The sequence below is a fragment of the Octopus bimaculoides genome, chromosome 4 (assembly GCF_001194135.2).
Source record: "Octopus bimaculoides isolate UCB-OBI-ISO-001 chromosome 4, ASM119413v2, whole genome shotgun sequence".
NCBI lineage: Eukaryota > Metazoa > Mollusca > Cephalopoda > Octopoda > Octopodidae > Octopus > Octopus bimaculoides.
Window position 1 is genome coordinate 28,514,111 of NC_068984.1, and position 24,964 is coordinate 28,539,074.

General features: G+C 33.0%; 1 protein-coding gene across 3 annotated transcripts in view; it reads right to left on the bottom strand.

The window, feature by feature from the left end:
• LOC106882996 (lachesin) overlaps positions 1–24,964 on the bottom strand; it is a 360,914-nt gene that overhangs the window by 25,876 nt on the left and 310,074 nt on the right. For all 3 annotated transcript variants that reach the window (XM_052966996.1, XM_052966994.1, XM_052966995.1), the window contains exon 6: positions 7,531–7,818. In XM_052966996.1, the coding sequence (XP_052822956.1) occupies positions 7,531–7,818 (288 nt within the window). The remainder of the gene's footprint in view (positions 1–7,530; positions 7,819–24,964) is intronic.

Here is a 24,964-nt window from a genome sequence, read left to right on the forward strand (position 1 = left end):
GCCTTTTACCCTGAGTGAGAGTCCCTTTGTCGCCAGCAGAGGTAAGAGCTCTCTAAATTTGGCCCAGGCTATTCTTATTCTAGCAGTTACACTTTCAGCGCACCCACCCCCACTACTAACTTGGTCTCCCAGATAGCGGAAGCTATCAACAACCTCTAGTTTTTCTCCCTGGAGTGAGATAGAAGTTGTTTCCTGTTTGTTTACAGTGTTTATTTCACCTGAACATCTGCCACATACAAAAACTAATTTTGTAGTTAATCTGCTTTTGATATTGCTGCACCTCTTATGTGTCCATAGCTTGCACCGGGTACATCTTATAGAGTTACTACCTACTCCTTTACTGCATACTGAGCAGGGCCATCTAGAGTAATATAGTCCTAGATATCTGAAAGTAAAATGGGAGAGTCGTTACAGATTAAGCCAACTTATGATCAAATACAGGAATGCATTTGGTCAAAATTTAGTATGATCTATAATGACCTGAAAGCTAAAGGAGATCATGAATATTTACATGTTGTAGATGCTAACTGCCCATATTGTATATCCATTAACAATTGACTAGTCAGTAAATATAAAACCAGCTCTGCTTTTTATAGATGCATGTCAATTTCAGCATGTGATACTCAGCTCTCAGACAATGTATCTGGGAAGAATTGAAATTTCCCTCTTGTAATCTGTAGTCAATACAAATCTGGCTGCCTTTCAGTTTGTTCTTATTCATATATCTGTTTATATATCTGGTTGACTTTCTTTCAGTTCAGTATTGAAAGTGTTAGTGCTCTCAATTAAGGATGCAAGATATAGATATAAAAGTTGTGCTGTTATACATATAAGCAGGATAGCCATAATGTCTTGACAGAGAACAACACTTTTCAACAAGCTTTACCATTCTCCATACTTGTAACATGCTGAGAAAAATTGCTCACATTACAACTGCATATCACTGTGTGTACTAGAGAAGCAGCATATCCAGCAGAAAAAAGCTCCAGCATAGACTATTATTATTATTAGTAGTAGTAGTAGTGGCAGTAGAACTGTTAGTGAGTATGTGTGAGTGCAACACCTTGATTCAGTTACTAGTTTGTTTGTGGTAATCAAGTCTTGTTTCAGTGCTACAATCATCATAAATTGTGATGTGAACAATAAAGATAATTATTATATCTTTTTGACTTGCTTATTTAGGAAAATAGTAAAATTTCAAAAATACTGTGTAGACATCAGTTTTATGAAAGATATTCCTGTTTTTGTAAACACCTGACTTTGTTTCTTTACAGAGATTTATGAAATTTATAAAACATCTAGATATGTTAATGGGGAAAATATCATCAACTTCTTTGAAGTCAATTAGAAATACTAAATTTGACAAGAAATCCCTTCTTTCAAGCAGATAAAAGTTAATTTTCTTTCAAATACAAGTTTGCCTAAAGATATGGAACTTTGATATGCTTATCAAAGAAGTGTCAGCCTGTTTTAGTTATTTGTGAGGAGACTTAACCCTTTAGCATTCAGATTACTATGTCTTTTGCAATGCTTATTTATTCACATTGTTTTAAATTAATCATGCATTATCTTGTGGCTTTGTGATTTCATTGATGTGATAGTTTATTTTTATAATGACATTCTAGGGTAAGCACGAGAGGCCAAATATGACCAGTTTGAATATTTTGGCCAGATATAGCCAGTTTAAATGATCATAGGTTAATTTATAAATAAACATACTTAATTCTACCAGGAAGTCATTGGGATTCAGAAGAAAGAATAATCAACAACTGGGATATTACAATTTTGTCTCATATTATAGTGGGCAAGAAAATGATATCACTTTGGATAGAAAGTGGTTGAAATTAATTATTGCTTGTATCACACAAGCTATAAATGAATAAATATTGTATGTGTAAACATATTTAGCTGTTTCTGTCAAGATTTGTTGGGTTACAAATCATACATTAAAAAAATTCTCTAGCCAGCAATATATGTATTGAAAACAGCTGTTGAGTCTAAAGTTAATTATAAGTTATATGACAGAGAATATCGCATAATCAATTCTGTATAAGTAAACTAATGTAGGTTTACTGTAAGGATGTTTAAATTGATAAATATCAAGAATATTGCTTTCAGCCCCCTCATTTAATATGCTTTCTATCCTATTTATATCTATGATACAAGATTTATATAAAATTTTTCTCTGGTTATATTTATGTGGGTTTTTTTAATATTTATTTTCATGATTGTATAAATAGAGGCTTGGCAGAATTGTAAGTCTTGAATAAAATTTTATTCTGGCCTCTTGCATTCCGAGTTCAAGACCTGTTGAGGTCAACTATACCTTGAATCCTTCTGCATTCAAAAAAGTAAAGTAAGAATGTGTTTTGAAGTTAATTTAATCAACTTATACTTATATCTTCCAGACTTCTTAATGCAAGTGCAAAGAACAGCAAAAAGATATCAAAAGTAATCTAGATGGTAATCCAATATAAATATAGATTGAAGATGGAGTTCTGAGGTCTCATTTATTGTTCTTTTTTCTCTTTCTTCTACTATGATTGCTTTTCTTTTCCTTTCGTGTCTTACTTTTTCTCATTTCCTGGCCTTTGTGTTGTAAGCCTTTACTTTCTTCCTGTGCCTTTCCTTCTTTTTTCTTTTATATACTAACTATTTTTCTCACTCCACCAATGCTTCTCTTTTTCTTTCCTTTTGAAGAAGGATTAATACTCAAAACATTAAAACACTCTCTTTCTTCATAAAATAATACCATATTTGTCAAACATTGTTCTTCCTGTGTTATCCTTTTCTATATATATTTTCAGAAAGCAAGATATTACAGCTGAAAATCCAGGGCAAATTTTCTTAGTGCTGCTATCATTTTGAGAAAAGATGAGAGTATAAACCTCCGAAACCACAGCATTCCTGAGAGAAGCAGTGATCTTGGGTATTGTTAGTTTTTTAAAGAAGTGTCTGATGAAGAGTATATTTATGCTCACATAATTATTAACTTGTTCCATTATAGTTATTCTTAACCACCTTAAATAGGAAGTTTTGCATCTTCCTGACCTATATTCCAGCTCATTTTTATTGTAAATGGTATAGAAGTTTTACACTCTCAGAAAATAAATAGTTATTTGCATTAGTTCACAATATCCATTATATGTGATTAAAGAACAATATCAAAGTTTCATCGAAATCACTCTGGATCAGACACGCTATCTCTAAGTTGTTTCATTATCACATTATCATTAGCTGCAAATACAATATTCGGTTATATACTTATAAGTACTAGAAGTGTTTTCCAAGTCTTTGTGAGTTTCTAAATGGCAACAATTATGGTAAATGTAGATACTTCAGCAGCCATGCATGCATGTATGTAATCATCATCTCCATTTAACATCCCATCTTCCATACTGACATGGCTAGATGGTTCAACAGGGACCAGTAAGCCAGAGGGCTGTGTGAACTCCAATGTCTGCTTTGGCATAATTTCTACAGCTAGATGACCTTCCTAATGCTAATTACTTTACAAATGATAATAATAAATACACACACATATATATAGGAATGCAGATAATGTGAAGTATGAATTGCTGTGGGATGACTAAATAACCTTAAATTTAAGAATAATTTGTATAAGAACTATCGAAAACACTTTCTTTTGTTTATTCAGTTAAATATATCAATGTTTTATGTTCACTTTTCCATGCTGGCATGGGTTAGAAAGTTTTGAGGCAGCGTGTCACACTTTAATCTTGGAAGCATCAGCCTTACAGATTTATAAACATTCCTGATGCCAACCCGTTTTGTTGCTTTTTATAACATAAAGGGATATGGTGTAACAATTCAAAAATATACAGTATACTCTCTCTTTCACACACACGCATTTGTCCATGCCATGAGATTATATTAACAATGCATATACATATCTATCTACCTTTCCATTTATATATAATATAGGGATACACACAAGTATATATTCTTTGTTGTTGACTGCAAAAGCATTAATGTTTCTTTATAAAAACAGCATGGGCTTTTAAAGAGAATGAATAGCTACTTGTGAAACAATTAAAGAAACCTTTCAAAAGAAAAAAAAATAAACACTCAAACATGAATAATCCTCCAAATTAATGCAAAACTTCTTTATATTAAATGGAAATGAATTGTGGTATAACTTTAAATATAAGCTTCTAGCAGTTTGATATCAACATAATATATGAAAAGAAACTCACACACAGATATAGGACACTTCTGTTTGAATGGAAGCCATTCAAATAGTGATAGAAACTTGTATCATCAATAAAACATACTGAAATGTAGCACCAGGTTTCTATAATGCCACAGGCAACAGAACAGAAACTATTTAACCAATTCAAAATGTATATTGTGTTAACTATGTGATGAAACGCTGCATCAGAAAAGAAATATAGGGTGGAAAATTACTCTGTTAAATATCACTTGAATTCAGAGACAATGATTCCAACAAGTTTATTAGATTGTTGCTGTTTAGCCCCAGGTCATCCCTAGGCAAACAGACTATGATCAAGATCATTCCAGCGATGAATATTTTTCTTTTTCTATATTTATAACCTATAGTGTTTAGTGTGTCCTCCTTTTACTAAGCAGTAGACTGTGATTTGATGGAGATTTGGCTGCTATTTCTAGAAAGTTTAGAGAGCATGCAGGTTTCTTTGTCAGTTTATTGGCATTCAATTATTGTTAAATATCATAAGGATTATCTTAATTGATTTCAATTAAATATTAACCTTCACAAGTTTTATGAGCTACAGTTAGTTCAATCATTTTACATAACACATTAACTATTGTTATTAATTATTATTGAGTTACCTTTGATTCACAATGTTAAACTCATGAATGGGAAACTTGATATCTCCTGGATTAGATATTAAGTGCATCACAAATTAAATTTCTTCAGCCAGTTTGCTATCTATTACCTATTTTGTTAAAAATATTAATAAACACAAGCAGTTTCAATTAAATGCAAATGAAGTGTTAACAATAGAATATAGAATTATAAATGAATTTGTTCAGTTATTGACATGATATAAACTATGACAGTCCAAATCATGTTGGGTTTGTGTTATGAGGAATTGGAACTTGTCAAAACTTTCGTGATGCACTCGCCATCATTGTTTTATGTTTTTTCTGTGCTGGTGTGGATTGTGCAGGTTTTCTGGTTGATACCCTTCCTTTACTAACCCTTATAATCACTTTTTACGACATGCAGGGTCTTGGAGTACATATGCTATATGCTTTCATAATATTCTCCTTGTTCATTTGTTTAGCATCTATGTTTCCGTACTAACATGGAGTAGATAAATACATATTGCAAAGACATTGTTTTACAGCCAGACCCCCTTCTTATCATCAGAAGAAACTTTAGCCCATTCTGCAAATGATGTATGCTGCCCATATTTGGAATGGTTCTGCTGAAATACACACTGGCATCTTGGACTGTACCTTGAGAAGAGCTACTTTACTGATTAGCATGCCATCACTAACAGAGACACTCCATCTTCTTGCTCACATGTGTGCTGTCTCCTCTTTCTGTCATTAATATAATGGTATCTGCTCCTTGGAATTGGCTAGTCTTGTACCTTTACCGCTCAAACATCTCTGACCTAATTGTTTTTCCATCTTTTATCACCTTTGTTGCATTTAACCTCCCCTTTTAGAAGCTTGCTTGTTGGCTCATAATTGTCTGATGTTAAAAGAATAATGAGAAGAGAAGAATCAGAAACTGGGAAAATAAATTTCATAGTAGGGCAACCAAAACTGATGATATCCGTGCAGAACTGATGTGGGACCAAGTTGGTGCATTCTATCCTGAACAAATCCCCAACAAATGTTCACTAATCCAAATAGGATATAGTGTACTCTATCAGTTGACATCCAATAGTTATATGCCTATCCACTAGAATGACTATTTTGTGTAATATATTTCTTTTCATAGTAACTCAGATGTTGTGGTTGTTTCTATAAAAGCTCAATGTTGCAACTGAGTTGAAACGACAGAACAGCTTCAACTCGAGGCAGCGAGCTAGCAGAAACGTTAGCATGCCTGGCGAAATGCTTAGCAGTATTTCATCTGCCGCTACGTTCTGAGTTCAAATTCTACCGAGGTCGACTTTGCCTTTCATCCTTTCAGGGTCGATAAATTAAGTACCAGTTACACAGTGGGGTCGATGTAATCGACTTAATCCCTTTGTCTGTCCTTGTTTGTCCCCTCTATGTTTAGCCCCTTGTGGGCAATAAAGAAATAAGAACAGCTTCAATTCAAACTGATTTGAGCTTCTGGTGTAAACTTGGCCATAGGAAATTTGTCTTGAGCAAATTTTGTCAGAACAATTCTTTGGCTTTATATTTGAAATATGGTTTCACATTGAGTAAAGCAGATAAAAAGACACTGCAGCTTGAATTATTAATCACTAATTGTTTTCATAAGTTAATTTCCATAATACTTATACTAGTATTTATGCATTTCAAATTCTTTTACTTCCTATCATTGTGTAAAGTATCTGGTGAAGATAAGCTGTTGCTCCAATTGCATTTGCTATGAACAACTAGAAGAGAAAGTAACATAGGTCAGTCAGTTCTTGCAGAAGCAAAAGATTAGAAACTACATTTGTCTTATGAGTAATCCATTTAGCACTCATAGGAAGTGTTATGTTCATATAGCATTAAAGACGGAACAATAACATCAGCAAAATATTAACAATAATAAGCAATAATATTTGTGGTTTATGCATAATGTTAGAAAATTATTGTGAGGGATAAATTAGAAGTAACAACCTTAGAGAGATTTCCCAAAGATACAGCTTTTAATTTTCTTCTGTATCTCAAGTTTCACACCTTGGTAACAAGAGAGCATTTTTTATTTTTGTAGTTATACTGTCTACTAGAGATGGTGACCAAATTTTCCTCATATAAAAGCCCACCATCTTAAACAAAGAAGGAAACACTGAATGATGTAGCACAGTAATCTAAAAGGCAAGATTGTCATGGTTGAAAGATGCTTTTGTGCACAATGAGGGCTGGTCTAAAACTAAACAACATCTGTCATTGAAGAATTGCCAAGCTACAACCGTCCTATGGAAGATGAACAATACTGTCACTGAAGCACCTATTCTACCATCTTATAATGTGTTAGCAGAGGGCTAGAATAATGACAGTGCTGGGCATTATTGGTCGTACAGTTTTTACTGAACAATTTTCAGATAAAAGATTAATGGTAACATTTAAAGATTCTTAACTTGGTTGGATTTTTCTTATCAAATTTATAGCTAATATTATTATCATGCTAAACCTCCTACTACATCATATGAAGAGAAAAAGCAGTAACAAACAAGAACAATAATAAAAATAGTGAAGAAGAAATGGAAGAAAGAAAACGTCAGGGGAGTAGTCATTCAGTTTCTGATTGATTAAACATTTTTCTCTTAACCCTTTTTTCTTAAACCACCTATACTTAAACAAAGATTTGTTCTCGTCTGGGAAACAATTGATGGTTGAATATGCACTTACCATATAATACCATACTTTTTTCATCACGCCCAAGTCGATTGGAAGCCTGACATGTATAAACTCCATAATCATCTTTTGCTATCTGTCTTATACGTAAGCTTAGTGTGATGGTATATTCATCATCACCATAAGCATCTATTCTATACTTCCATCCCGTTTGCAATTCTGTACCATTCTTTCTCCACATTGTAACACCTTGTGGCATAGCAGTTATTTTGCATTCTAATATTGTCTCTTTTGCTAATGCTTGTCCAATTCTTTTGGTAGGTAAAAAAATCTCTGGTGCAACTGAAAAACAGAAAAAAACAAAACAATAAATAAATATAACATAAATAAGAACCAAATCAAATGGCTAAAATAAAGGCGAGGTTTGTTCAGATTTTGCAAGATGGTATATTTTATTGCAAGAAGAAAGATTACTATATAGATATTGAAATTTGACCCATGCAGAAAGAATACTGAACATATATTGAGAGGCTGCAGAAAGAGAACAATCTGTATAGTTGTTTAGTGTAAACAGATTGTGTGATAGGAATAGTCATAATTCATAGAACTGTTAATTCTTCCGCCTCTGGCAATGTATTATGCAGATTTAAACATTTGTATATTATTGAAGGTATTGGATATGACAGAAAGGAGTGAGCTCTCAGCAGCTCTTAGCACATTATTTTAAAATATCTACAGTCATAATCCAATAAACCATTGTTTCTGAACACTTCTCTTTACAAAGTCAGCATTTTTAGTTCTTTCTTTTTCACCCAACCCAATTTAGTATCTTCTACAACTTGGTATCCGAACAGTAAATCCTCAATCATAGAATATGAACGATAATTCTCAGAAAAGAACACTGAGAAAAATTTGAATTATTTGCCTTGCCATGGGATATAACAAATGAACTGGAGGAAAGTGTCAACTAGAACTTATGACCTTGTGACTTCATTCATGCACTAAGGACTTTATTCTAAAAAACCATATTACGTACTATTTTCATAATTGAAATTTTAATAAGGTGGCGATTGAGAAACAACTTCATCTTTGGATTGCTACTTAATTACTATAACAGAATAGATGTGTCAGAATGGCATAAAATGATATTCTAAATATTTACTAATTCAAAACTTACAAAAGTTAATTTTTAAAGATTATAAATGCATTATTCTTCAAGATGAAAAGTACTGGTGCTGCTGCCATGTAAAAAGCACTGGTACTGGTGCCACATAAAAAGCATTGGTGTTGGCTGCATGTTAAATGCACTAGTGTTTGTACCACATAAAATGCACCCAGTACACTCTGTAAAGTGGCTGGCATTAGGAAGGGCATCAAGCTGTAGAAACCATGTCAAAACAGACAATGCAACCTGGTCCAGCTACCATCAAACCACCCAACACATACCAGCATAGAAAACAGATGTTAATTAATGATGATGACAAAGAATGGTTGAATACATAGTCATTGTTACTTGTGAACTTCAGTAATATACTTTTAACTGCAAGAGTAAGAGTTCTGTTATAATCATAATTCTCCTTATACCATTAAAAAATATTATTGTTGCTGTTGTTGTCTTCTTTTTTGCATTAATTTATTCCAATTCTGATATGGCTACTTAACTATAAGGGACAACACACTATTGGACAATAATAACACTCACTACACTGCCTCAGCAATATACTGGAAGATAATCAGGCACATAGTACAATACCACTAACCAACAATACACAGTACATATGAAAATACAAATAGGGCCCATTACAGAATAAGATATGTGTGCAGACAGAGTTTTGTGCTTAAGAAGTTTACTTTACAGTTATGTGACTTCAGGTGCAATCTCACAGCAAGGTACCATAGTGAAATTAATAGACTGAAACAAGAATTTTTGTTGTTGGTGACAAATTTAACACATCAGCTGGATCCTTGGTGCCCTTAGAGTAGTACACATTTTTGCAAGCATTTTGATCAGGTCTCCATTATAAAGATAATACCTTCTTTCCTTACTATCAACTAAGCCATTAAAAGAGAAAAAAAATGCATTTTAGACAATATCTTGTTTAAGTTTAGGTAAGGCTTGATCAAGAAGACCTATAAGGAGAGACATTCAAGTCACAAGAACTTTGAGTTTTTTAAAAGATATGTAGGTCTATTACCTTGGTTAAAACTGGCTTGCCTACTTACTTTAGATGTTATAATAATAATAGATAAAAGAATTGTGGAACTTAATAAAGACTACTTATTTTTCAGTAGAGCTATATATTTAGCTGAAGGATCAGCCAATACATTTAAGTAGAATATCACACTAATATTTTTTAAAGCAAAAGTTGATAGTGACCTCAAAATTCTGACTCAAATGCATTCATACCACCAACAGAAGAAGGTAAGAGAGAAAGGAAGAGCAAGTAGGGGAGAGAGAGGGATGGATGGATGGATGACTAGATGAATAAATAGATAGATAAACACAGAGATTGTCCAGAAACTTACTGATATTTAAATGAATACATTGCTGAGAAGTATAGAACATCAGCAACCTTTATTGTTTGAATATACAGAATATTGTGTACACTTCATATGTAACACGTCATCCAAAATTGAAATCAATGTGTATTAGTTGGGCAGACCAGCTGAAATATTCTGCCCTTGACAATAGCATATTTCAACTGACCTAGCCACCTGTCCATGATGGCCCTTAATTAAATTCAGACAAAGTGTTTGCTTTATTTGAATAACTAAGATACCATTAAAAAAAAAAAAAATTATAAAAACATAATATTGTCTATTCTGCTAGTTCATAGCTTTGGGAATGATGTCACATGAAATATTCAATATCTCTAAGCAAGGAACCCTCCATTCCTCATCAGTGAAATTACTGCCATTTTAACCACTTGAAAAACCACCATGTTTCCCTACTGGATTATGTTGGTGGATAGATAGACAGATAACTATACAAGTACAAAAACTGATAGATCAAAAGAAAGAAAAAAATAGCTACACCTTTAGAATGAAACAAAGGAGTCAAGCAATTTCAATGACAAAAGAATTCTGCTTACAAAAAACATTGCAAGAGTTTGATTTGATGAGTTAGATTACATTATTTAATACCAACAAAGTTTGACAAAAGAATATGTTTTTTTAAAGACTTGACATTTATTAGATCAGCTGTATTATTTCATTCAGTGTACATTTAATATTTATGGTAAAGAAAGGAACAAAATATATGGTTAACCAAAAGCAAAACCTAGACAGACAACCATTTTAATTCAGTTTGATAGAATGAGAGAACAACTAATTATTTCTCAATAACTAATGCTACCCACCTCTTCATCAAATTGACATTTACTCCATATTTATAAAAATAGAAGGGAAACTTTTTTTGAAATGTTATTACTTCTCAAGGTTTTAATTCTATTCAAAGACAATGGTAATGTTATTGCTATTCTTAAAGTCAATTACTTTTTAAACATTTTTGTGCTAAGTTAAAATTGATTATGAGTGATATCTTTTATCAAACCTAAGAATGTTGGCAATAATCTTTGGATGGAAGAACAATATGAGTTATTAAATATCTGATAATTAAAATTTTTACAAGTAAACTATATTAATAGACCTTTCAAGTGAGTTCATAAATCAGGATTGTATTAGTTTACTTTGGTAGATTCAATTGCAAAATCAATTACTGATCTGTAAAGTGCATAGAATTCAAATTGTGGTCAGAGCAATTTGTATATCTGATGAAAACTGTTTCTCTCTGCTTTTAAGAAGTAAGCTATAGCTTATTCTCTAAGTCCTTCCTACTGTCAATGATTGATCATAGCTTTTTCTTTTTAATAAATTCTGAAAGTAGTTAGACCAAGTAGTATCAATAAAATGCAGAGATACAATTTGCACTGCTCATTCATCAAAGCAGTTAATATACTAATAGATCAATGAAACAGTCACTGAATCATACTCTGATACTGTATGCCATGTGGTTTCAAATAATATTGTGATGCACTAACTGATGACACCAACACTAGAGAAGTAGCTGTGGCCACAAAACTAAATGGATGTCACAAGCCCGTGATTTACAGAGTGAGAAGTATGAATGATAGTCATGAGAGGGATGTCTAGTAAGAGTTGGAGGGATAGAAGTAAGCAGTATTCTGAGATGGGCATGTATATTCAATACAACACAATGTGACTGAGATAGCACAGGGATGATAGGGGTCTTTGTGATCCAGGAGACAGAGCAATGACAGAGGCTTGCAATGCATGGGAGAGAAAGAGTATAGTGGCAGTCAGAGTGCTATAGGGTACTGTCAGGCAGTATACAAAAGGACAGTGGAGGTAGAATGAAGTGGGTGAAGCCATACAGTGTAGCTCTTTATATATAGGCTGTGAAATGGAGTCGAAGGTATAACAATGTCAATTTGCAATCCTTACAACTATGTCTCTCACAAAGAACCCAGAAAATCCCAAACATCAGAAAATGTACTTTCCTTCTAAAACCAAGCTACAAACAAGCATATAGGTGGAATTGTGAATGGCTTTTCTTAGCTAGCTATATTGCAAAATATGTGACAAAATATGCTGCTGCTGCTACTACTACAGAAACCAACACAAGACAATATATTATGTTCACAGCAGAACACACACATAATCTTAAACACCATTAAAGATTAAATATTCCATTATTCAACCATCATGAAAATGTGACAAACCTGACTAGAACCTGAAGTAAAGTGGAGGAGGGGTGTCAGTATTTTCAGTAATGACTTAAAATTGTCACTGTATCACAGGTAGCTTGGACACAAAATCTATCATAAAATGACAAAGGTGTCTTGGTCAAAACTTCTGCAGAAAATGATAACTTCAATGGAGAGTGTGCAGTGTATGTGAGAATCAGTTTAACCCTTTTGTGTTGTGTTCCTAGTGTAGCAGGAATAGCTTAAATGTAATCTCTATCGGATTCCTGAATGGACAACACATGCAGAAAAAGAAGATAAAATACCGAAAATAGACAACTGATCACATTGTAGCTCTGTAGCCTATGAAACGAGCATGTGATGAACCCAGCACTTTGGTAAATGAGCAAGGCTTGGACTCTTTACAGTTGAGGAAATTATTGATGATGTTTCTTCTTCAGCTGAAGAGTTTACCCTAACGCAGACAATGAGAGTGATTTGGACAATCAAACAAGTGAAAGTGATGAGGGAAGTAGAGATCTGAAACAAATATGGTAGTTGAGAGATAGGCCCATTATTGTTATTCTGAATTTTTTGTGATTCTATCCATTAGTTTACCTGCAATCATTACTTTCGAGCTGTGTATGCAGCTATTTATTATTTTGGCTCAGGAGCCCAGGTGAAGGGTAAAGCTAGACATAGGACACAGATCTGAGGGAGTTAACACAAACATCCCAGAGACACTAGTATCTTAAAAATCTTAGGTCAATGTTTCACTTACTGAGAGGAAATAGCAATCATGTTGACCATCAGATAGAGAGAAAGAGCTCTGTAACATAAATAACAATGTATAAGAAGGAGCAATACTCTTCCATTAAAAATACCCACAAATATTTCCAGTATAGCTAAAATAACTGCTATATTACAAATGTGAAAGGATTTATATAGATAGTAATAATGCTAGACTGAGAGAAGAAAATTTGAAAACAAGGAAAAGAGGAGAAAGAGAATAAACAGCATCAGATCTTTGAGGAAGAAACTTAGAAGCCCTTACTAGTCTTTGTTATACTATCATTTGGATTAATTTCAAAGCTAATTATTTTCATTCGGATTTGCATAATAGATTTCTGTTTAGATATACATCAAAGAAAAAGTAATAAGAAAAAAATCAAAATTAACTAAAGTAAGTAAATGACACAATCTATCGATTAATGATCAACAACATATGTCTTTAGTGTCCTGGAAAAATTCAATCAAAGTGACAAAGACAGACTTATGGACTGAGATTACACAAATATAATATACATAATATGTACATACATAAACTTGTACTTCTATAGGTATAATATACATTAATACATATAAACAAATAAAATACACATTTATACATACACAAACACTCACATACATATTCACATGTAATTACAAGATTAACTATTTGAAACTTTCCATTAGAAGGTTGATGGAGAGAAAGAAAGGATCAACGACGGAGAAACAGAAACAAAGGAATAGATAGAGGTGGGGGGATACAGAGAATTACACATTGTTGGATAAACAGAGACACAGAAATGGTACCTAAAAGATAGAAAATTACATAAATGTAGAGACAAATTGATAGCAACAGAATTAAAGAACAACAAGGGGAGAGACAGAAGAAAGATGGATGAGAAAGAAGTCAAGAGAGAGAAGACAATGAAAAGGCCACAAAGCAAAGACCATCCTTGAAAGAGTGTATTTTAAGGATAGTATCTGTTGTTAGAGTAATGCATTTAATACATGCAACATAGAATTGATAACATTTTATGTAAATGCTGTCTTTGATTCTAGCAGGATTAACTGGTAGCACTACAGTTACTTGCTCAAGATATGCATAATTAATTCTATAATCCCTTGAACACAATTGTATACATTCAGCTGTTTATATTTAATAGATGATATTGTAGAAGCTGATCCATGTTAGCAACTCTTTCAATTACAAAATGAAGGCATTTCAGTTTATATTACTAAAATTCTCTGGAAATGTATGAGTGTCACCTCATCGTCATCACTTTTTTTTTATTTCATATTAGAGTCCTTATGTTGAACCAAAGTATATCCTTACTATTTTTCCAACTATGAATATTAATTTACTGGATTCAGCCTTATCTTTCATACTATATTTTATATTACTCTTGGTTATAAGTTTCCAACAAGTTTCCAGATCATTCAATATGTGAAATACTGATTCCCTTTTGGAAGCTTAAAGTGACAAAAGATTGCCTGTGAAACTTGTTGCAGAACAAATCCCACACAGAATATTTTGTTGAGCCTCGTCCAGGAAGATCTGTAGAGCTCAACAAGGACATTCTGCAAACCCTGGTGGAACAAAATTCCATTGTAACTGATTAGAAACTAGCAGAGAAGCTTGGATTTGGTCATTCAACCATTCATTGACATCTGTGTACCATCGGAAAAGTCAGCAAATTGGGTCAATGGGTTTCTCACAAACTTTCCGAGTCTAATTGTACGCAGAGACTGAATGTGCACTCTTCTTTGCTGTCACATCTCACAAACGAACCTTTTGTGACCAAATAGTGACTGGTGAGTAGAAATGGGTTCTCTATAAAAATGTTAAGTGCAGAAGACAGTGGGGTAGGGAAAGGATAAACACTGGCACACCAGGCTAAAGAAGATCTTCACCCACATAAGGTGTTGTTATTTGTTTGGTGGGATATGAAAGGTTTAGTCCACTTTGAACTTTTAAACCCAAACCAAACGATAACAAAGGAGATCTACTGTGAACAGCTTGAGCAGCTTAAGTCAGCACTAGAAGCAAAATGACCATCTTTGGTTTTAAGATGAAAGGTGTTCTTCCATCAAGATAATGCTCAGCCACATACAGCGAGGATGACATTCCAAAGGCTGAATAGAAAATGATGCCCTACCCACCATATTCACAGGACATTGCCCCATGTGATTATTATTTATTTTGCAGTCTTCAAAATCACTTGGACGGAAAAAAAATATGAATTCTGTAGATGAGATCAGAACAGTAATGGAGGAGTATTTTTTGACATGGACAAGTGGATTTTGCAAGTGGGACCTTGCAAATCTATCAGATACATGGAAGAGCATAGTAGAAAATGAAGGAGAGTATATTTTAAATTAAAAATGAACTTTGTTTATCTTAATTTTGAAAAATAAAAGAAGTATAAAAAAACTGCATTATTTATGGGATGACCCAGTATTTAGTCTCTGTCTGTCAAATTTCGCTAACAAAACACTGGTCTACTTAAGACTGTTTTAATAAGAGGACACTTTACTAAGGTGCTACATGGTAGGATTAAGCCACAAACCACATAGGTGTAAAGCAAATTTCTGACCCACACTGTCATGTTTGCACCCATTCAATAATCTAATAATTTTACATGATATCTGTCTACCTGGAGGTATGAAATGTAAAATCAACACCATTAGACTTGAATTGAGGATACAAAAGAACTTTAACTAAATACCACAGCTTGTTACTCTATTATTTATGATAAAATATCAGTAATCAAACCAGTAACACAGCAGAATAAAATCATTTGACAATACTCTCAATGTCCCCAAAACTGATTTTGCACTAAATCAAAATAAATCAATATTGTCTTATTCTCTTACTTATTTCAGTCATTTGACTGTGGCCATTATTTTCTTATAAATTAGAAACAATATCTTAGTAATTTTGTTTTGCTTGTTTATTATTTTATGTTTTAAATCCAATTTTTCATGCTGTTATTAGTCGGATAGCTTTTACAAATATTGATATTAGCATATTGTTGTCAGAGTAAATGATTTTACATGCTATTTTACCCTTAACTATTCAACTGTGAACCTGCAATGATACTTATTATCAGTCAAGCAGAATATTGAAAGCGTTCTTTTGTGTTTTACCTACAGGCATATCAGAATAGTTAAAACAAGATTTAAAGTATTTGAAAACCACTGAACTTCATTACTAGTTGCCGATGTATGATATCTACATGTATGAAAGTAGACATGTGAATGCTTGACCAAGTATCTGAACTATATTTTGTGTCTGCTTTAGCTTAGGTGCTATCATATTAAGAAAATTTCAAGCAATTGTTAACAGGGTTAGGACTAATACAAATTAGTGTGGAGAAATAACAAAGTAGTATAGTATATATTGACAGCGTGCTAATGACTTGCAGAGAAAATCCTCCAACATTGTAAAGGTGATAGTATTATCATCAGAAGATCTGAATTGAGTATGTTATTAATAAGATATTACTGGTATCTTGACATAAAAGTTCATGTATTAGATATGTTTTTTACTTTCTGAACTCAGATGATGCTATTATTTATTTTGGATTTCATCTCACTCTGAGATCAATAAAACAAATACCAGTCATATCAGAAGGTTGATTCAATATACTGTATCTCTCCCTTGTAAACATGTGAAAATTCTTAAATTTTCACTGGAGTTGATAAAATAAATAATTTCTTACTTGTTACATTTATCAATCCCAGAATAAGGTATTACTTCTATTCTGATCAATTGTTAACCTTCAACAAAATACAATTTTGACACACACAAGAGTTTGACGATACTGATATTAAAGATAAAAACATCTTCAACTGATATGTTTTTTTTTTCCTGACATGGTGAAACCAGCCAGAAAATATTTGTTTGAAACACTCTTGAAAGATACATGAAATTTTTGTTCAATGCAGCACTGGCATTGACCACACTCAAATGGTGCTTTTCATGTGCCACTGGCACAGGAGGCAGTCAGGTGGCACAGGCATATTTATTATTATTATTAACATAGTAGTTGAAAATATTTATTAAATCTTACTTGTAACATATTCTTCATAATCAGATAGTACAAAATACTGGTCTACTCAAGTTGCCTAAATAATCTTGCCTCATGGAAACATTGGTACTTGTTAAAAGATTCATCCGTACATGAAACCAATGGTTGCCTTGTTAACCCACAAATAATGAATATTATCTACCAAAGCAGTGTTGAGCACCCATTTTCACTGTATGACATTAGCATATATATATATATATATATATATATATATATATATATATATATATATATATATACATAAACATGCATGAAAGGCTTCTTTCAGTTTCTCTCAATCAAATTCACTTACAGGACTTAGGTCAGTCTGTGGCTATAGTAAAAAATATTTGACCAAGTTGCCGTGCAGTGGTACTGAACTTGGAACTACGTGGTTGAGAAGCAAACTTCTTACCACACAACCATGCCCGCACTTTCTTAACTATGTAGACACACAAGAAATAAAGCAAGTGAATATTTCTAATACAATTCTGAATTACAATTTTTGTTGTCTAAGAATATTTTTTATCAAAGGACAGCATGCTTGAAATTGATATGAGAATTAAGAAATATGTATTTTCAAATAGTGGAAGTATACCAACGACTGGTTTTAAAAGAGAAAATATTAAATGGCTTCTCACAATTTGTTGTACATGAGCATAAACAATTTTTATAAGTAAATACTTAAGACTTCTCTCTTTCTCAGTGACCACCAGTACAATTTTCTTAAAGCTAGATCTACAGAAAATGTATTTTCTTAGATAAAGTATTAGTTGCTTTACAAATATGAGTAAAAACAGTAATGTTCCATTTACATTATCAATGACTTACACAAGGAACAAGTTCTTCCTACTTAATCAATTCACTGGTGCTATCTGTCTCTTATCACTTGGAGTAGAAATTGATTTGTAAAGCATGGAGTTTTCTTTATCCCTTATATTTATTCTGGTGTACCCCAACATTTAGTTATGCTTCTCACAATTCTCTTTCTTTACATTCATGATCTGCTTGATTTGTAACCATACATACACCCTCATAAACGACTACACCCTTCATTCATCATCGTTTAACGTCCACCTTCCATGCTAGCATGGGTTGGACGATTTGACTGAGGACTGGCGAACCAGATGGCTGCACCAGGCTCCAATCTGATCTGGCAGAGTTTCTACAGTTGGATGCCCTTCCTAACGCCAACCACCCCAAGAGTGTAGTGGGTGCTTTTACGTGCCACCGGCATGAGGGCCAGTCAGATGGTACTGGCAATGGCCACGCTAAAAATGGTGTTTTTTCCGTGCCACCTGCACAGGAGCCAGTCTAGTGGCACTGTAGATTTCAGTACAGAGGTCATTCTATCTTTTCATGTCACTTCAGAATTGTAAAGGTTTTATAAAAAGAAACCTCAAAATACATGCTTCAATGGGTATATGACATTGTGATCTCTCTTAATGACACTAACATAAATGATACAAATATCAAGCAATTTGTTAATTTATAAGACTAAACCTAAGCAGGAAAACTTCTGCAGCTAAAACATTAAAACTCACCAGAAATGCTGAACCTTACAATCCTTGATGATATCTCAAGATAAGCAAACATGTATAACATTACAAAATATCATTGTTCAAACTCGAATGGTAATGGCTAAGTTTCTTCTTCAGAACCAGAAAATACTTCAATTCTAGTTAGATAATGGCCTTATACAAATCACCAGTGTGATTCATATTAGAGTACTACTCATATATTAGGGAAAATATTGCTGCTTTTGCATGCTAAATAATCGTCCAAGGCTGTGAGCCTCTATGTGGTCACTTAAGCTATTAGAGATATTAACATATCATTCCTCCAATAGTCTAAGGAGAAGAGAGAGATAGTGTAGTACTAGATATTTCTAGAAAGACATGATGGTCATAACTGAAATGCTTTTCATCATAAGCCTGCTTCATTAAGATTGATCTGGAACTAAATAATGACAACACTTTAGAATACATTAAAAAATGTCATTTAGGAAATTGGTAAAAATTCATTCCCAAATGCACTATGACTGCATTCTTTTCTGTCTCTTTTAATGGCATATACTACTCTGAGAATGCAAACTGAATACTGCAGCTATCCAAAGCTCAAATAATATATGCCATTTTCTCTACTTGCCACCTTTAGTCCCCATAGCAAACATATTTTTCTATATTTCCATACCAGAACTATTTCCTATCCACATTTTCCCTTTGGCATCAATCTACAGAAATTACATGTAACAGCAACTGCATTGACTTCATTCTCAAAAGGCCTGCAAATGTCATGAGCACAGCACAACCTTCTGCCTCAGATTATGTAAATAAAAAAGAGAAGTTATGTTGTTGACTTATTGCATCAGCGTAAACACTGCAATTATAATATGAAATAGTTTCAAAAGGTTTTAGCTGTCTTAGTTAGTAGCTGATAATAAATAAATAAAATTCTAATCCTACAAAATTTATTTGTTCTTGTTTTATGAATTGACACAACAGACTATTTGAATGCATTATACAAAATTTCAATTAAAGTGAATGAGTCTTTAAATAATATAGAAGAAGAAAATTTTGCACAGAAAGATAAAAATATACTTAAATGAAATTTATCACAAAAAGTATCTGTATATAATCTGCAGGTTGGATTAAGTGATAAACAAGAAAACCTATTTCATGTTAGATTACAAAACCCAAAATCAAATAAATGGGGAAAATATTATAATTGCAGAGTAGGATTATAAATGAAATCCTTCATATTCTAAAAATGAAAAGACTGATAGACTATTGATCAGTCTGGAAAGATTGGAAATCAGTTACTAACTATATATATTTTACACACAGACTACACTGTACGCACCCTTATCAGCTGTTGGCTGGAGAATATGATTTTAAAACCTTCTGATATAAGTTAAAAGCTACAAGTACACAACCAAATTGAAAAATGTGCTCCCTTACAGAGTTATAGTATTTAATATCAGGCTGTTTATTAAAAAAGAAAAATGAAGAAAATGATCATTAAGAGTATTCAGTATAAGCTATATAAGCTAACAGAATGTTCCTTTAAGGCCAGATTTCACAAAGTAACAAAACGAAAGATAAAAAGAGGATAGATTGTGTATCTGAAGAATCAACATATTTAATCAGTGTAAATGAGCAGACAGGAACACTAGGGAACAATATAGCGTGTAGAAAATGACTGATAGTTATAATTAAGGAATAGGATGAATGAATTGGGAATGCTTCTAGTTAGCTTAAATATTGTCACTGAAATATATGAAGATTAGACAGTAAGTTAATTAAAAAAGCTTGGACTGATAAAGCTACAAAGATTGTACAAGAGTCTGCTAGACACTAAATATTTCAAGATAAATAAGTAAAGTGGTAGACAGCAATAACAAATTGAATTTGTTGAAAATCTGATATGTGAGATGACTGGTATATTAAAGGCATTGCTCTTAATAAATTAAGATTGACATAAGTAATTAAAGATAGTGAAAGTCATGATTTAAACAGGGATGATTTGAAATAGTGAAGAATATAAGGAAACTAGTGATGTTTGAAAATAATAAGCAGAAAAAGTTTGTAAACTAGAAAAATTATTTAGCCACGAAAAGGAGAAGTTAAAGTAAATCTTTCCCACAAAGATCTTGTCTTAAGATGAACATTGTGTTTCATGAAAGTAACACGATAAAGACGAATGTATCCAAAGTTGTTTCCTCTATTTGCCAGAAAAATGAAAATATTTGTCATTGATTATAATCATTGCTTTTAATACATAATTACTTATAGTAGACCTTTAATGTCTTATGTATTAAATATATTAATTCTAATTTGCATAGTTAAAATTTTATAAATTAGGTACGTAGATTAATTTGAGTGCAAGAGCTAGTTTCTTTAAAATTTTAAACAAGTTAAAAGACTTTTTGCTGTTATTGACAACTAAATATGAAAAGGCAATTTCTTCTACCTGAAACATAAAATACATATTACACTAAAATTATTATAAAATCATTATTAATTAGTATAACAGGCCCATATTCTTTACTAGATTGCTAACCAATTTTTATATATTCTTGAATATCTAAATTCATTTGCTCTCAATGAATCCAACTTCCTCAAAACAATGATGTTAGTAAAATTTTAGAACATAAAGCACATACCCTAAATATTTACCAGTTCCCTACAACACTCTAAATGGTCAATTACAACATAGAGGATTGACAACAGCATGCCAGCTAATTGTAGCAGCTTTTTAATTAGTTCAGTTAGTTGTGCTAAAATATTGCTGTTGATTCTAAACAACACTGAAGTGATTATTTTGCTAAACAAAAAAAAATCAAGTGTATGATGCACCCATCCCATGAAAATAAATATAAAATCGATGCTAGTATATTCTGAATGAGAAAATCATAAGTATGAACTGAATGGCATAGCGCATTGTAGTTGTTTCTTTGTATCATGAAGCTAAGATAAGTTGGAGCAATCAAAGATAGTGCAGCTTTTCTTGAATCACAGCACAATACAGAAAATGTGTTTAGAGACATGTAAACTTTTAGTTTATGAGTTATAAATTAGCACTTTAGTTTTAATATCTCAACTGTTATGATTTTTAAAAAAGATTTTCCATAATTTCCATTTTGTTATCAATATATCTCATTGAAAATATTTAGTTCTTGCATGTCAGGATTGTAAAATCTTCATCAGCTTACCAGAAATAGGAACCAATATTTTGACTACAAGTGAATGTTTGTAAATATTGTCACTTTCAGAATTAAAAAAAAAAAACTACTAATTTTTCATAGGTTTTAGTCATCTGGAGCACTCTATGGATATCAATTACACAACCTATTGATTTACTATTTAAAACATTAAATAACAAAAACATATTTTAAGCATTTTACACACAAAATAAATATCACTGTTACATAATGTTGATTTATTTATAATACATCCATATTAAAAACTCAATAACTGAAAGGACAACTGAAGAAGGAAACAGATTTCTTGTTGAAAATATTATCTTTTGATGTAATAAAATTCAATCAATTTTTGTATCAACTGCAATATCAATGAAAACTAAATATTTGTGCATATGTGTGACCATGTATGCACACACACACACACACACACATATATGCATATGCACGCACACACACATGTATGCACATACATGCATACATACACATATATACACCTACATACATTCATATAGGTTGCTCTTCTACAGAAATCCATTAAAATGTCTATTTAAAAGACCTTGAAAACCAGGTTGATATACTAAATTGGCTTACTATAGCATGGACAAATGATGTAGGTACAAGCTTTACACAAGGTGATTCAGCCAATTCCTTCAAAATCATTGTGAGTTCAACAAATTTATTGACTGATGGGGCAGTAAAGTGGAAAGAAGGGAGAGTGAGTATCTGCTTGAAGAACATTTGATAAATAAAACTGTACTGCTTGGAGTAAGAAATCTCAACAGAAATCCCTCCTTTAGGAAAGTATTCAACTCATGGCTAGAGAACTCTACGCACTACCATTGAGAGACTCACAATGACTGGAGCAGTGACTTACAAGTGAGAGTGGAATGATCATCTCTAATGTTATAAATATTTCAAAGAGAATATTCTAAGGATAGGCTTTTTATAATTCGGTTTATGTTAACATTAAATCTATTATCATTTCTGTTACAGAATCTAATGGCTACATGCTAGTGTCTGCAACTGCATAATTCTTTGTGGATGATCTGAAGATTTCTGCTAAAAATATTTACAATGTCTAAAACAGCTTCAATCAATTACATTTTCAGTCAACATTGGAATGGAATTTGGCCAAAAGTCTTCCTATTTGATTGCTGAATGTCAATATTCAGTTCCTCAAATCCAAATCCTGTGCTTCAATGATCTATCTCACTTGTTTCACACAAAGGATATCACAAATATCTAGGCATTGATGAAAATATATCATATGAAGATGTTGTGAACAAAGATAAAGTGACTCAAGAATATTATTCTAGATTTAGAAACTCTGGTAGTTGGAACTCTCCTCTTACAAGACAATATCCCACAATGAAATTGCAGTTCCAGTTCTGATATCAACATTTAGAAAAGTTAACTGATCTGTAGAGGAAATCCACTCTAGAGACATTAAAATTCACAAGGCCCTAACATCAACTAGGAAGTGATGTTGATAGGCTCTATCTAAGAAGAGGTTTGAGATTAGAGTAGACAGACTTCAAATGATGTATAATATTTGTCATATAGCATCACTAAACAAAAGCAGCAAAAAAAAAAAGTACATAAACTTAATGCTGCAAAGTAAGCAACATGCTGTAAGTTGAGGAAGTACTCTCTACCTGATTGCTTCCCATACAACCAAAACACAGCTGGACTAACATATCTTAAAGAAAACCAGGGTAAGAAATACTCAGTATCAGATGATATTTATATTGGCATGAAATGCAGCCTTCCTTGAACTTATGACTGCTACATCACACTTCAAAGGCTATGTGTTTGCAATCCAAGTGCAGAAGATTGATACAAAATGGCTGATGAACAAGAGAGTGGAGCCCTGGAGCCCCATGACAAAACTGAAAATATTAATGATGTTACATCTCTGGAAGATATTGCAAATGTAAACAGCAGCTGTCCAAGAATGTCATTAAGGCATTGTCTCCCAATGTGTTATGATATTGTGGCTAAAATGAAACACAATGCCACCCGAAAAAGACTGCCCTGGGATAAATATAATCTCCCCATTATTGAAAGCATGCATAAACATCAACACAAAGATTATTGATAAAACATTCCCATCAAAACCTTTACCAAATACAAACATAACAGGTGGAATATATTTGTTTGTGACAGACAAGAAAAAAGTCATAGAGGTCAGCAGCCTTGCTGATGCAAATATTTCCTTGAAAATCAAAACGAAAGAAGATAACTATGGACAACTGCTAAGAATTCTTCTGCTTCTATACCTGGATTCTAAATACATATTAATAGCAATAATAACTGGTCTACTTGGTTTTGTTAGAAATGCCTATGTGACAATGTGCAAGACTTTTTTTTAAGTTCAAATTGTGATCTTCCTCTATTTCTTCAGTATTCATCCTCTGTACACTTCACATGCCTATAATCCTTTCTACTGTAGGCACAAGGCCTGAAACTTTGGGGGAGGGGTTAAGTTGATTACATCAACCCTAATGTTCAGTTGCTACTTATTTCATCGACCCTAAAAGGATGAAAGGCTAAGTTGAGCTTGGCAGAATTTGAACTACAAGGCGGCGAGCTGGCAGAAACGTTAGCATGCTGGGCGAAATGCTTAGCGGTATTTCGTCTGCCGCTACGTTCTGAGTTCAAATTCTGCCGAGGTCGACTTTGCCTTTCATCCTTTCGGGGTCGATAAATTAAATACCAGTTACGCACTGGGGTCGATGTAATCGACTTAATCCCTTTGTCTGTCCTTGTTTGTCCCCTCTATGTTTAGCCCCTTGTGGGCAATAAAGAAATAAGAATATGAACTCATAACGTAAGGATGGATGAAATGCTAAGCATTTTGCTCGGCATGTTAACAATTCTGCCAGCTCGCTGCCTTAAAATATTGCTTTTCTCTTGCACTCTTGCTGAGGACATACGTAAGCTCGCAAGGAATGAAGCCAGTATGCTCCGTTGGATGTGTAATGTCAATGTGAATACCCGTCAGAGTGTAAGTATCTTGAGAGAAAAGCTGAACATTAGAAGCATCAGTTGTGGCGTGCAAGAGAGACGATTGCGCTGGTATGGACATGTGGTGAGAATGGAGGAGGATAGCTGCGTGAAAAAGTGCCACACCCTAACAGTTGAGGGAACCCGTGGAAGAGGTAGGCCCAGGAAGACCTGGGCTGAGGTGGTGAGGCAAGACCTTCGTACATTGGGCCTCACCGAGGCGATGACTACGG